We start from the raw sequence: 13,208 nt of genomic DNA, 5'->3' as shown, positions 1-13,208 counted from the left end.
TGCTTCTGGAATCATTGTGCAAGATTTTGATTAACTGATTTGTGAACCATACACTATATCTTTAAATGCCTGATCAAAAAATAAAATATACTTCAACAAAAAGTGACTATTTAAATAAGGCTCATATGTTACATGTATTAACAGGCAAATTTTATCATAACTCCGTAGTTAAGAAAAAAAAAAAGCAAAGAACAAACAACCAGTAATCTTGCAATTTTCACAGTGGTCACTTGGGCCATTTTAAACTTCTACTTCTTGCCTTTGCTGACAAGGAGCCTTGCTGGAAATTCTTCCTGAATGGGCAAGATTATAATGACCGATAAATCCACTATACACAGCTGATAACACAGGATCCACAGAATCGCAATAGAAGATGTCACCAATGACCCTCTTCCTTTGCAATGACCTTTGCACAAGCTCATTAGATGCTTAATCACAAAACCTAGGGCTGGAGTGAGTCCAGAGTCCGTTTGTTGTGGCTTATGTCCATCTGTTTCTAGAAAATGGACATTAGAGCTTAAAAAGTCCCAAGGGAGTGTGAAAATTGCAAGATATCGCTTTATTTTTCATTACATCTGTCATGATATGGCAAAAAAATAATAGTTTTGACTGAAAAGGTATTTGAAATTCTTGAACAAAATTGGTAAAAGTCTGCATCATAATCTTAGTGTTCACTCTCATACAGAAAGGAGATTTTATAGTACAGAAAAGAATTTCAGTCCACATTTTAAGAACGATATGGGCTTTGGTCCACTCATCTTCAGAAGGAAAAATAAATAAATCAAAGCCTCGTGCTTGGTTTTAGAGTCATGGTTCCTTTAGTTGTTCTACATCAGTGTTTCCCTAAATTTTAGTTCTCACGGCCCCAAACATAAGTTTTAAAGGGAACCGGTCATCACTTTTTTTGGCTATAAGCTGCGGCCACCACCACAGGCCTCTTATATACAGTATGTTAGAATGCTGTATATAAGTGCCCAGACCGCTGTGACTACATAAAAAACTTTATAATACTTACCTAACAGTCGCGCTGCGGTGGAATTGGGTAACGGAGGCGTCTCCGTTGTCCGGCGCCGCCTCTTTCGGCCATCTTCGTCCTCCTTCTGAAGCCGCGGTGCATGATGCGTCCGACGTCATCCACACTCGCCGGCATTCAGGTCCTGAGCAGGTGCACTTTGATCTGCCCTGAGCAGGGCAGATCAAGTATTGTAGTGCAACTGCGCAGGACCGGCGAGTGTGTATGACGTAGACGCGTCATGCACACAGGCTTCAGAAGAAGAAGGATGAAGATGGCAGAAAGAGGCGGCGCCGACACCGGACGATGGAGGCGCCTCCGTGACCCAATTCCACCGCAGCGCGACCGTTAAATAAGTATTATAAAGTGTTTTTTATGTAGTCACAGCGGCCTGGGCTCTTATATACAGCATGTTAGAATACTGTATATAAGAGCCCTGTGGTGGTGGCCGCAGCTTATAGCCAAAAAAAAAAAGTGATGACAGGTTCCCTTTAAGGATTTCTTTAGTATTACAGAGGTGAGTGAAACTGGCAATTTCTAATACCCTGGCAATAAGACCACTTATGTAATACGAAGGAAATCCTGAAAGCATGATCTTTTGGGGTGGTGTTGGAGGACTGGAGTTTGCGAAACAATGCTCTATATATTTGGCCGGTGTCATACATCTAACATACACAATTTGAGTACAGACCACGAAGTCTGGAATAGCCACAAGCATCATGACCTGAACAGTGGATGTTAGATGTGTGAAGCCCAGCTATATATACACTGGCACAATCTTTTGGAATGTATGTTGTGTATTCTACATATGTACGCACTTTGAAAAACAACGAAAAGCCTTTTTGACAATGAAAAAAAACAAACTAATTATATATATATATATATATATATAAAAAATTAACAAGATTGTGCAAGGAAAACTTTCAGTGCTTTTTGCAAACACTTTCTGTAAATGGATAACTTTTTATTTTGTTTTATTGCCCAGAGTTTTAAATACACTAGGAAATTGTAAAATAAATTGCACTCTAAGCGGTAATCAATACTATTTCTTCCATGTTCAATGTTAAACAAATACCTTAAAACACTGTCTTTATCCTTTAACTTTTAGCGTGTTAAAGCAATTAAATGGCATAAATATTCAAATACAACATAGGAATTAAAAACATGAAAAGGCCACAAACCATAGAACTTTATGAAGTCTACTCTTGACATGAAGTAGACGTGTGGGGCTTAAAACATTGCGTTAGTGCAAGAATTAAGGATAAAGGCTCCAGTAGGATTAACTTTGGAGAGCCCTACACACATCAGACACTGCTAGTTATTGCCGAGTGCTAGGTGACTAGGTGTATAAAACCATATTATTACTACAGACATACTGCCAATGAGATCCACTGGCAAATTTCCTGACTGTGACTACTATAGTTTGTTTGCTCAATATTACTTAAAACATTGAAGGTTCACAAAAAGGGTTCAGACACCGTGATATAGTTGTTCCATCTTCTAAAGTGGAAAAGATAATCAGCGTACAAAACCGTAAGCAAACGTTGACACAGAACACTCTTTTATACAGTTACACATGCGACTGTCAGTTTCTTGATACAATTTGCTGCATCAACCATATTGGACAGCTCTTTACTCAGTGAGCTGATCATGGCAAAAAGTAAGAAGCATCTTCAAAGGCTTGAGTGGTCAGAAAAATGCCGTAACCGTAGAAGTTGTATGTGGCTGGCATATGCCGGGCTATACCTCCCTGGACTGCAATAATCAGATGTGTTCATGTATTTGCCTGGGCTCCCCAAAATGGGACTGCTCCTTCCAGGACTGGAAAATCCATTACCCCCAGGAGAGTTGACACCAAGAATGTGAGATCGTTTTTTTCCAGACATAACTGCTGGGCTTGGCCAACTGTAAAACAGAATAAATAGTTCAGAGAAAGACATGCAAAGCCAACAGTTTCTTTCACAATCTGGCATGCCAATACCTCTGTCGTTCTGTGCTGGGGTAATACATTACAGATTTCAGCCATTTGGAGATACTAGGGAATTTCTGTGCATCAATTTCCACATTTTGTAGAGCGGATAGCACGTCATTGTCTAACTTGGTTGGCTCTTTCCTGAAAAAGAAAAGGAGTTATCCAAGACAGATCTGAAACCATTCTAAGATGACTGTAAAACACCAGACAATATTGCTTGACGAGAACCATCACAACTTTAATATCCAACTATACACAGATCCTATCAAACAGCACAAGTTGCCTTGCCAGATTTTTTTTGCGGTTGTTGCTGCAAGGCAACGTGTGAATGTGCTGGTGATTTTCAGAATGCATTTGGGGGCATAAAATCTGCAACATACCAGTATCTCACAAAAAAGAGAATTTTGTTTACTTACCGTAAATTCTTTTTCTTATAGTTCCGTATTGGGAGACCCAGACCATGGGTGTTTAGCTTCTACCTCTGGAGGACACACAAAGTACTACACTTAAAAGTGTAGCTCCTCCCCCTGAGCTTATACACCCCCTGGTGAGCAGACCCAGCCAGTTTAGTGCAAAAGCTGAAGGAGAATAGCCACCCACAAGTAGAACAGAGCAATAGCCGGAACAACCGGAGACTCTGTCCACGACAACAGCCGGTGATAACAAGAAAGTGCCAACAGGCAACAGGGAGGGTGCTGGGTCTCCCAATATGGAACTATAAGAAAAAGAATTTACGGTAAGTAAACAAAATTCTCTTTTTCTTTATCGTTCCTATGGGAGACCCAGACCATTGGACGTTCCAAAGCAGTCCCTGGGTGGGAAATAAACCGAACAAAGTAAGAAGTAGGCAAAACCTAACTTCACAAATGGGCGACAGCCGCCTGAAGGATGCGTCTGCCCAAGCTCGCATCTGCCGAAGCATAAGCATGCACTTGGTAGTGCTTCGAAAAGGTATGCAGGCTAGTCCAAGTGGCAGCCTGACAGACTTGTTCAGCCGTAGCCTGGTGCCTGAAAGCCCAAGAGGCACCAACAGCTCTGGTCGAATGTGCCTTGATCCCCGGCGGGGGAGGCAACTGAGAACTCTGGTAGGCGTCCGAAATGGTCGATCTAATCCAACGGGCTAAGGTCGGCTTAGAAGCAGAGAGGCCCTTGCGCCGACCTGTGGTTAGCACAAAAAGAGAAGTGCACCGCCTAATAGCAGCGGTGCGAGACACATAGATCCGGAGCGCCCGCACCAGATCCAGAGTATGCAGCGCTTTTTCAAAGCGATGAACAGGAGCCGGACAAAAGGAAGGTAGGGTAATGTCCTGGTTAAGGTGGAAAGGTGAGACCACCTTAGGAAGAAAGTCCGGAGTCGGACGGAGAACCACCTTGTCTTGATGAAAAACTAAAAAAGGTGACTCCGAAGAGAGCGCGGCCAAATCAGAGACTCTCCTGAGGGAAGTTATGGCCACCAGAAAAACCACTTTCTGTGAAAGACGATGGAAAGAGACCTCCCTAAGAGGCTCAAAGGGGGGTTTCTGCAAAACCGTGAGAACCAAATTAAGGTCCCAGGGATCCAAGGGCCGCCGGTAAGGCGGAATGATGTGAGACGCGCCTTGCATGAAGGTGCGGACCTGAGCCAGCCGAGCGAGACGCCGCTGGAACAGAACTGACAGAGCTGAGACTTGTCCCTTGAGAAAGTTGAGGGACAGTCCTAGCTGCAGACTGGACTGTAGAAAAGACAGAAGGGTCGGCAAGGAGAATGGCCAAGGAGGATGGTCAGTAGAGCGACACCAGGACAGGAAAATTTTCCAAGTCCTGTGATAGATCTTAGCGGAGGAAGACTTACGGGCCCGAGTCATAGTGGAGATGACTTCAGGAGGAATACCAGAAGCCGTCAAGATCCAGGACTCAAGAGCCATGCCGTCAATTTGAGAGCCGCAGAATTCAGGCGGAAAAACGGACCTTGTGAGAGTAGGTCTGGACGGTCCGGGAGATGCCACGGCATCTCTACGGACAGATGGAGCAGGTCTGGATACCAAGCTCGCCTGGGCCAGTCCAGTGCAATGAGGATGACTCGACAGCCCTCCATTCTGATCTTGCGCAGAACTCTGGGCAAGAGAGCTAGAGGGGGAAACACGTAGGACAGACGAAACTGGGACCAGTCTTGAACCAGTGCGTCCGCGGCGAATGCCTGAGGGTTGTGGGAGCGAGCCACGTAAATGTGAAACCTTGTTGTTGTGACGGGATGCCATTAGGTCCACGTCCGGAGTGCCCCATTTGCGGCAGATTGACTGAAACACTGCCGGGTGCAGGGACCACTCGCCACCGTCCACGGTCTGACGGCTGAGATAATCTGCCTCCCAGTTTTCCACGCCTGGGATGTGGACTGCGGATATGGTGGACTTGGAGTCCTCCGCCCATTGAAGGATGCGTTGTACCTCCAACATTGCCAGGCGGCTGCGTGTCCCGCCTTGGTGATTGATGTAGGCAACCGCTGTCGCGTTGTCTGACTGGACTCGAATGTGCCTGCCCGCCAACAGGTGGTGAAAAGCTAGGAGAGCTAGAAGTACGGCTCTGGTTTCCAGCACATTGATTGCAAGGGCTGACTCGGACGGAGTCCAAGTGCCCTGCGCTCTGTGGTGGAGATATACCGCTCCCCAGCCGGATAGGCTGGCATCCGTGGTGAGAATCACCCAGGACGGGGTGAGGAAGGAGCGTCCCTGGGACAGGGAGAGAGGCCGAAGCGACCACTGAAGAGAGCTCCTGGTTTGTGGCGACAGAGCCACTAACCTGTGTAAGGAGGAAGGCCGCTTGTCCCAACAGCGGAGAATGTCCAGCTGCAGGGGGTGCAGATGGAACTGGGCAAAGGGAACAGCCTCCATGGACGCCACCATTTGACCCAGCACCTGCATCAGCCGCTTGAGGGTATAACGGCGGGGCCTCAGCAGAGAGCGCACCGCTAGCTGAAGGGACTGCTGTTTGACTAAGGGCAACTTCACAAGTGCCGTCAAGGTCTCGAACTGCATCCCTAGGTACGTGAGACTCTGGGTCGGAGTCAGAGTGGATTTGGGCAGATTGACAAGCCACCCGCATTGGGCTAGAGTGGCGAGAGTGAGCGAGACACTCCGCTGACAGTCTGCGCTGGATGAAGCCTTGACTAGAAGGTCGTCCAGGTAAGGAATCACTGCCAACCCCTGGAGGTGCAGAACTGCAATCACTGCTGCCATGACCTTGGTGAATACCTGAGGGGCCGTGGCCAACCCGAAGGGGAGAGCCACGAATTGGAAATGATCTTCTCCTACTGTAAAACGTAGCCAACGCTGGTGTGACACTGCAATTGGCACATGCAGATAGGCATCTCTGATGTCGATGGATGCCAGGAAATCCCCTTGGGACATAGAGGCAATGACTGATCGCAGAGACTCCATGCGAAAGCGCCGCACCTGAACATGCTTGTTGAGAAGCTTCAGATCCAGGATGGGCTGGAAGGTACCGTCCTTTTTGGGAACTAGGAAGAGATTTGAGTAGAAACCGCTGAACCGTTCCCGGGCGGGAACCGGTACAATTATTCCGTTTGCCTGCAAGGCTGCCACGGCCTGTGAGAAGGCGGCGGCCTTGGAGCAGGGGGGAGTTGAGAGAAAAAATCTGTTTGGCGGACAGGAAGAGAATTCTATCCTGTAGCCGTGGGAGATTATATCTCTCACCCACTGATCGGAGACGTGTTGAAACCAAGCGTCGCCAAAGTGGGAGAGCCTGCCACCGACTAAGGATGTTGCTGGAGCGGGCAGATAGTCACGAGGAGGCTGCCTTAGTGGCAGCAGCTCCTGCGGTCTTCTGTGGACGCGCTTTTGGGCGCCAGTTGGATTTCTGGTCCTTGGCTGAGTTAGCGGACGAGGCCGAGGGCTTAGAGGACGACCAGTTGGAGGAACGAAAGGAGCGAAACCTCGACTGATTCCTACCCTGGGCAGGTTTCCTGGCTTTGGTTTGTGGCATGGAAGTACTCTTCCCGCCAGTAGCTTCCTTAATAATTTCATCCAGCTGTTCTCCGAACAGCCGGGACCCAGCAAAAGGGAGCCCAGCAAGGTACTTCTTTGAAGAAGCATCTGCCTTCCACTCTCGAAGCCACAAGATTCTGCGGATAGCGAGGGAATTAGCCGAAGCCACCGCAGTGCGGTGAGAAGCCTCCAGCATGGCAGACATGGCATAGGGTGAAAAGGCCGAAGCTTGGGAAGTTAAGGCATCCATCTCGGGCATAGATTCCCTGGTGAGGGAATGCATCTCCTCTAGAGAAGCAGAGATGGCCTTGAGAGCCCACACTTCTGCAAAAATCGGGGAAAACGCGGCCCCCGCCGCTTCATACACGGATTTGGCCAGAAGGTCAATCTGGCGGTCAGTGGAATCCTTAAGGGAAGTGCCATCAGCCACCGACACAACGGTCTGGGCTGCGAGCCTAGACACCGGAGGGTCTACCTTTGGGGAGTGAGCCCACTCCTTGACCACCTCAGGTGGAAAGGGAAAACGGTCATCAGAACCACGCTTTGGGAAGCGCTTGTCAGGACAGGCCCTGGGCTTGGTCACAGCGGCCTGAAAACTGGAGTGGTTAAAGAACACACTCTCTGCTTTCTTAGGCAAGGTAAACTGGTGCTTTTCTGCCAGAGAGGGTTGCTCCTCTGATACTGGCGGATTGAGATCCAGTACAGAATTAATAGAAGCAATCAAGTCACTAAGATCGGAGTCACTTTCGGACAGATCAATGGGGTACATGGAGTTAGCCTCCGAGCCCCCTGTAAAGGCATCCTCCTCATCCTGCGAGTCAGCTCTGGAATCAGAGCCACGGGAGGAGGAGGGAGAGGGAACCCTGCGTCTCTTCTTAGGAGGACGGGGTCTGGGCCCTGATGATGAATCCTCTGTGAGCTCCGGTGCTGAGGGACCCCTAGCAGCAGAGGCACCCTGCGAAGGGGGCTGATGCATATTCATCAGAGTCCTGGACAGAAGTCCCATGGACTCCGCAAAAGACTGGGTGATAGACCTAGAAAAGGATTCTACCCAAGCCGGGGGTTCAGCCACAGGAGCAGGAGCAGCCTGAGAGACCACTGGGGGTGAGACTCCAGGCTGTGGCACCGCCAAGTTAGACCAGGCATCACAATGTGGGAAGGTGCTCGGTTCAGGCAGCAGGAGCTTACATGCAGCGCATACAGCATAAAGCTTTGGGGCCTTGCTCCTCGTGTGAGACATGCTGCTGGAGTGGGGGCTCTGCCAGAGAATGAACCCCAGAGAGTATATACAGAGTTCCACAACCGGAGACCGGTTGTGGTTTACCAGACCGCTGGAGCGGTGTTGTGTGCCCTCCAGATCCTGAAGCCCGGACCCCCAAGCACAGCACCTCAGCAGGGATGCTGCAGACCAGTGCTGCAATGACTGATCGCAGAGAGAACGCTGAGAAAATGGCCGCCGGAGCGAAGAGAGGGGGCGGGACTTGCTTGAGGGGCGGGACTTGCTTGAGGAGCGGGATCTGGAGGGCCAATAGAGACCTACAGGGGAGGGGACACACACAGCAGTGGGGAGTGTCCCTCCCCTGTACAGAACGGCCGCCGGGAGGAGCCGAGCCTGTCCCTCTGCATGAGTGACATGCGAGGGCAGTGAAACAGAAACTAGGCCTCCGGCGAAGCCGGGGTCTAAATTTGAGCGGCGCGGCCGACGCGCAGGCACCATCGGCGCGGTTCTCAGGCAACAGCTAGAGAACCCGCCGGAAATGTCAGTAAACACATTAAGCACACTCTCCCCCAACAATAAAGTACAGGGACCCCGAAATATAAATGTCTCAGGTACTTAGCTGCTGAGACGCAGGGCCAGGTCCCTGGGGATGAGTGCTCCGGTCCAGCAGGGTCCTGAAGGGCTGCGGATGGAGACCGGTCTCCTGCCAAGCATGGAGACCGTGCTGGCTCCCACTTCAAGCCAGAGCCCAGGAGGGATGGTGAAGGAGCACGGCATGAAAGGCTCCAGCCTAGGAATCAACCTTACAACACCGCCGACACAGTGGGGTGAGAAGGGACATGCCGGGGGTCCAGACGTGGACCCGCAATCTTCAATCTCGATCCAAAAGGAAAAATCATATGAGAATGCATGTGTGGATGTATGCCTCCTGAACACAAAGCAATAAACTGGCTGGGTCTGCTCACCAGGGGGTGTATAAGCTCAGGGGGAGGAGCTACACTTTTAAGTGTAGTACTTTGTGTGTCCTCCAGAGGTAGAAGCTAAACACCCATGGTCTGGGTCTCCCATAGGAACGATAAAGAAAGTAAGTATACCAGTCACATTTTTTTGTAAATAGATTATATATTTTCATGTGACGACACTGAAAAATTAACGGTGTAAATTTGGCGTGCTCTCTAAATAACACAGCTATTCATTAAAAAACCTCTGGCAATAACAGTGACTACACCACAAATAAAAATGGCCATATTGTGCACAATTATCCATTTCCCCTCCCCGGTGTCAGGTGACTCAATGTTACAAGGTGTCAGATGAATGGGGAGCAGGTGTTTTAAATTTGGTGTTATCACTCACACACTCTCTCATACTGGTCACTGGAAGGTCAACATGGCACCTCATGGCAAAGAATTCTCTTAGGATCTGAAAAAAGAATTGTTGCTCTGCATAAAGATGACCGATGCTATAAGAAGATTGCCAACACCCTGAAACGGAGCTGCAATACGGTGACTAAGACAATACACCGGTTTAACAAGACAGGTACCACTCAGAACAGGCCTCGACATAGTAGACCAAAAGAAGCCGAGTGCACATGTTAACCATCTTATCTGGAGGTTGTATTTTGAAAACAGACTTATGAGTGCTGCTAGCATTGCTGTAGAGGTTAAATGGGTGGAGGGGTCAGCCTGTCACTGCTCAGATCATATGCCGGACACTGCATCAAAATGGTCTGCATGGTTGATGACCCAGAAGGAAACCTCTTCTAAAGATGATGCACAAGAAAGCATGCAAACAGTTTGCTGAAGACAAGTAGACTAAAGACATGGATTACTGGAACCATGTCTATGGTCTGATGAGACCAAGATAAACTTATTTGGTTCAGAAAGTGTGAAGAGTTTGTGGCGGCAACCAATTGAGGAGTACAAAAGCAAGTGCGTCTTGCATGGTGGAGGCAGTGTCATGGTTTGGGGCTGCATGAGTGCTGCTGACTGTGGGAAGCTACAGTTCACTGAGGGAACCATAAATTCCAACATGTACTGTGACAAACTGAAGAAGAGCATGATCCCCTCCCTGCAGAAACTGGGCCACAGAGTAGTATTCCACCATAATAATGACCCCAAAGACACCTCCAAGACACTATTCAGCATCTGTGGGGCATACTCAAACAGAAAGTGGAGGAGTACGAAGTCTCTAACATCCACCCGCTCCGTGATGTAGTCATGGAGGAGGATTCCGGTGGCTCCTGTGAAGCTCTAGTGAACTCCTTGTCAATGAGTTAAAGGGAACCTGTCAGGTCCAATATGCTCCCAGAACCATGAGCAGTTCTAGCTACATATTGCTAATCCCTACCTAACTGTCCCTCTATACACTAGCATAGATAAAGAGATCTTTATAAAAAGTATTTCTAAAGATATTATATTGTATGCTAATGAGCGAGGGGACTAGTCCCCTGGGCGTTAGTTCCCCTGGCTAGTCGGCTCCATTAGCGTGTTAGTACGCCCCTGTGGGCGTGCTAAAATGCTAATGAATACGCAGCATCAAAGGATGATCTCATTCACCTCTCTGCTGCCAGTGTTTGACTAGCCAGGGGAACTAACGCCCATGGAATTAGTCCCCACGCTCAATAGCATACGATAAAATATCTTTAGAAGTACTTTTTTCAAAGATCTCTGTATCTATGCTAGTGTACATAGGGACGGTTAGGCAGGGAATAGCAATATGCTCCCAGAACTGCACATGGTCCTGGGTGCATATTCTCTTTTGCAGTAATGCAGTGCCATATTTTCCCTTGTACATTTTTGGCTTTTTCAGTGTGCGACTGTATGCATTTATAGTTACTGGGTGCATATTCCACCCGACAAGTGCCCTTTTAAGGCAGTGCTTGAATATAATGGTGGTCACAAAATATGGACAATTTTGGCACAACTTGGCCATTTTCACTGAAGGTGTACTCGGTGGTTTTGACATTAATGGCACACCAAATTTATACTGTTACACAAGCTGTACATTACTTTACAGTGTATAAAAGTGTCATATCTTCAGTGTTGTCTCATGAAAGGATACACAGTAATAAAATATTTTCAAAAATGTGAGGGGTGTATTCAGTTTTGCAAGATACTGAATAAACTAGAAGCAAAGTGGATGAGGTTTCACAAAATCTAAAATCTTTAAATGTGTAAATCGCACCCTTTGGATTAAAGCCAAACCAGAAAGTAAGTCATATGGCAAGGCTCGTTAAAGGGTCGATATTTACTATTAGGATTGCTACTTCCAATAGGTAGCACTAGAGTTCAAGTCCTCTTCCTCTCTGAAGATGCAATTTGCACAAACTCAAGAGTGCTTTACACTCTGCGACATCGCTAGCGATCTCGTTAGCAATGTAACACACCAGATCGCACATACGATTTGCCGAGATCGCACATGTGACCGGCGCTACAAAAAATGACCTATATGCGATCTCGGCAAATCTTATCTGCGATCTGCCGTGTCACATCGCTAACGAGATCGCTAGCAATGTCGCAGCGTGTAAAGCACCCTTCAGAGACACATTCCCCACTTGGGACATCCCACTAATGGATGATCGCTTGTAAAGTATGGAACATTATCCAAAAAGTATAGTATGTAAATAGGATTTAAAAAAAGCTTTAAAAAGGTCACTCAGTTTAATTTTCACCCTTTTAGCCACTTAAAAGGGAACCAACAGCAGTATTTTCGCATATAAAGTAAAGGCGGTGCCATACTAGCGCTAGCAGGGTGAATCAAAATCATACCTTCAATTTCCAGATTGGATGCTTGATTGCTGAAAAAAAAAAAAAAAAAGTTCTCAAAAAGGTCCAGAAATTAGTGTATTGCTTGATTGGTGTGTGCAACAGGGCGGGCCTTTGTGTGTCGTGTCCTCTGTATATATTCCTCCTCCTGCATACTTCTGGCTTTCCCCCTTTTCTTTAAATTTTGCGCCACCAGTGCCTATGTTGGTGGCGCATGTGCATGGTTATTGTGATGTTGTCTTCATTAAAATGGAACCGGAGTCAGCGCATGCGTGTACCATGATCACTGGTGCCATTTTATTGAAGACACTGTGGAGATATGAAAGATTTTTTTTTTTTTTCTGCTGCCATTTTAGTGAAGACATCACAATAGTAATGAACACTTGCTGCCACCATTAGCAATGGCAGAGCAAAATTTAAATAAAGAAAAGGGGGAAAACCAGGAGGAGGAATACCGTATTTTTCGCTTTATAAGACGCACCGGAATATAAGACGCACCCCAAACTTAGACATAAAAAAGGTAAAAAAAAGAAAAATGGGGTCCGTCTTATACTCCGGTGTTCTCTTACCGGAGGGGGGCAGCAGTGGTGGTGAAGCGGGGTCACAGGAGGCACAGGTTGTGCTGGCAGGCGCGGCAGGTCAGTGGCAGCGGGGTCCGTGGTTGCAGGTGCCGTGGTTGCAGGCGCGGTGGCGTCCGCGGTGGCAGGATCCGTGGGGTCCGTGGTGGCGGCAGCAGCCGTGGCGTGTGAGCCGTGCAGCAGGCCGGTGCAGTGAGTGTCCGCGGTCCCGGTTCAGTGGTGGCAGCGGCGGCGGCAACTGCTCAGTGGTGGCAGCGGCAGGGACTGCTCAGTGGTGGCAGCGGCAGGGACTGCTCAGTGGTGGCGTGTGTCCGCGGTCCCGGTTCAGTGGTGGCAGCGGCGGCGGCGGCTCAGTGGTGGGAGCGGCGGCAACTGCTCAGTGGTGGCAGCGGCAGGGACTGCTCAGTGGTGGCGTGTGTCCGCGGTCCCGGTTCAGTGGTGGCAGCGGCGGCTCAGTAGTGGGAGCGGCGGCGACGGCTCAGTGGTGGAGTGTGTCCGCGGTCCCGATTCAAGTAATGGCGCCCGGAGCGACGCATGCGCAGATGGAGCTCTCATCCAAGGGCTCCATCTGCGCACGCGCTGACTCCCGGAGCAGCGCGTGCGCAGATGGAGCTCTCATCCAAGAGCTCCACCGGCGCCATCATTTGAAAGTGGGACCGCGGACAACTGGTAAGCTGCACAGC

At 48.7% G+C, this 13,208-nt stretch overlaps 1 protein-coding gene across 2 annotated transcripts in view; it reads right to left on the bottom strand.

The window, feature by feature from the left end:
- Window positions 1-2,442: 2,442 nt before the first annotated feature.
- Window positions 2,443-13,208, bottom strand: part of ANKLE2 (ankyrin repeat and LEM domain containing 2) — an 86,526-nt gene continuing 75,760 nt past the window's right edge. For both annotated transcript variants that reach the window (XM_075320916.1, XM_075320907.1), the window contains exons 12-13: window positions 2,994-3,125; window positions 2,443-2,917 (exon numbers count right to left, since the gene is read on the bottom strand). In XM_075320916.1, the coding sequence (XP_075177031.1) occupies window positions 2,686-2,917; window positions 2,994-3,125 (364 nt within the window). In that variant the 3' untranslated portion in view covers window positions 2,443-2,685. The remainder of the gene's footprint in view (window positions 2,918-2,993; window positions 3,126-13,208) is intronic.

The sequence above is a fragment of the Anomaloglossus baeobatrachus genome, chromosome 1 (genome assembly GCF_048569485.1).
Source record: "Anomaloglossus baeobatrachus isolate aAnoBae1 chromosome 1, aAnoBae1.hap1, whole genome shotgun sequence".
Taxonomy (NCBI): Eukaryota; Metazoa; Chordata; class Amphibia; order Anura; family Aromobatidae; genus Anomaloglossus; species Anomaloglossus baeobatrachus.
The sequence above is the reverse complement of the archived record's forward strand: the minus strand, read 5'-3'. Positions and strand labels throughout refer to the sequence as shown.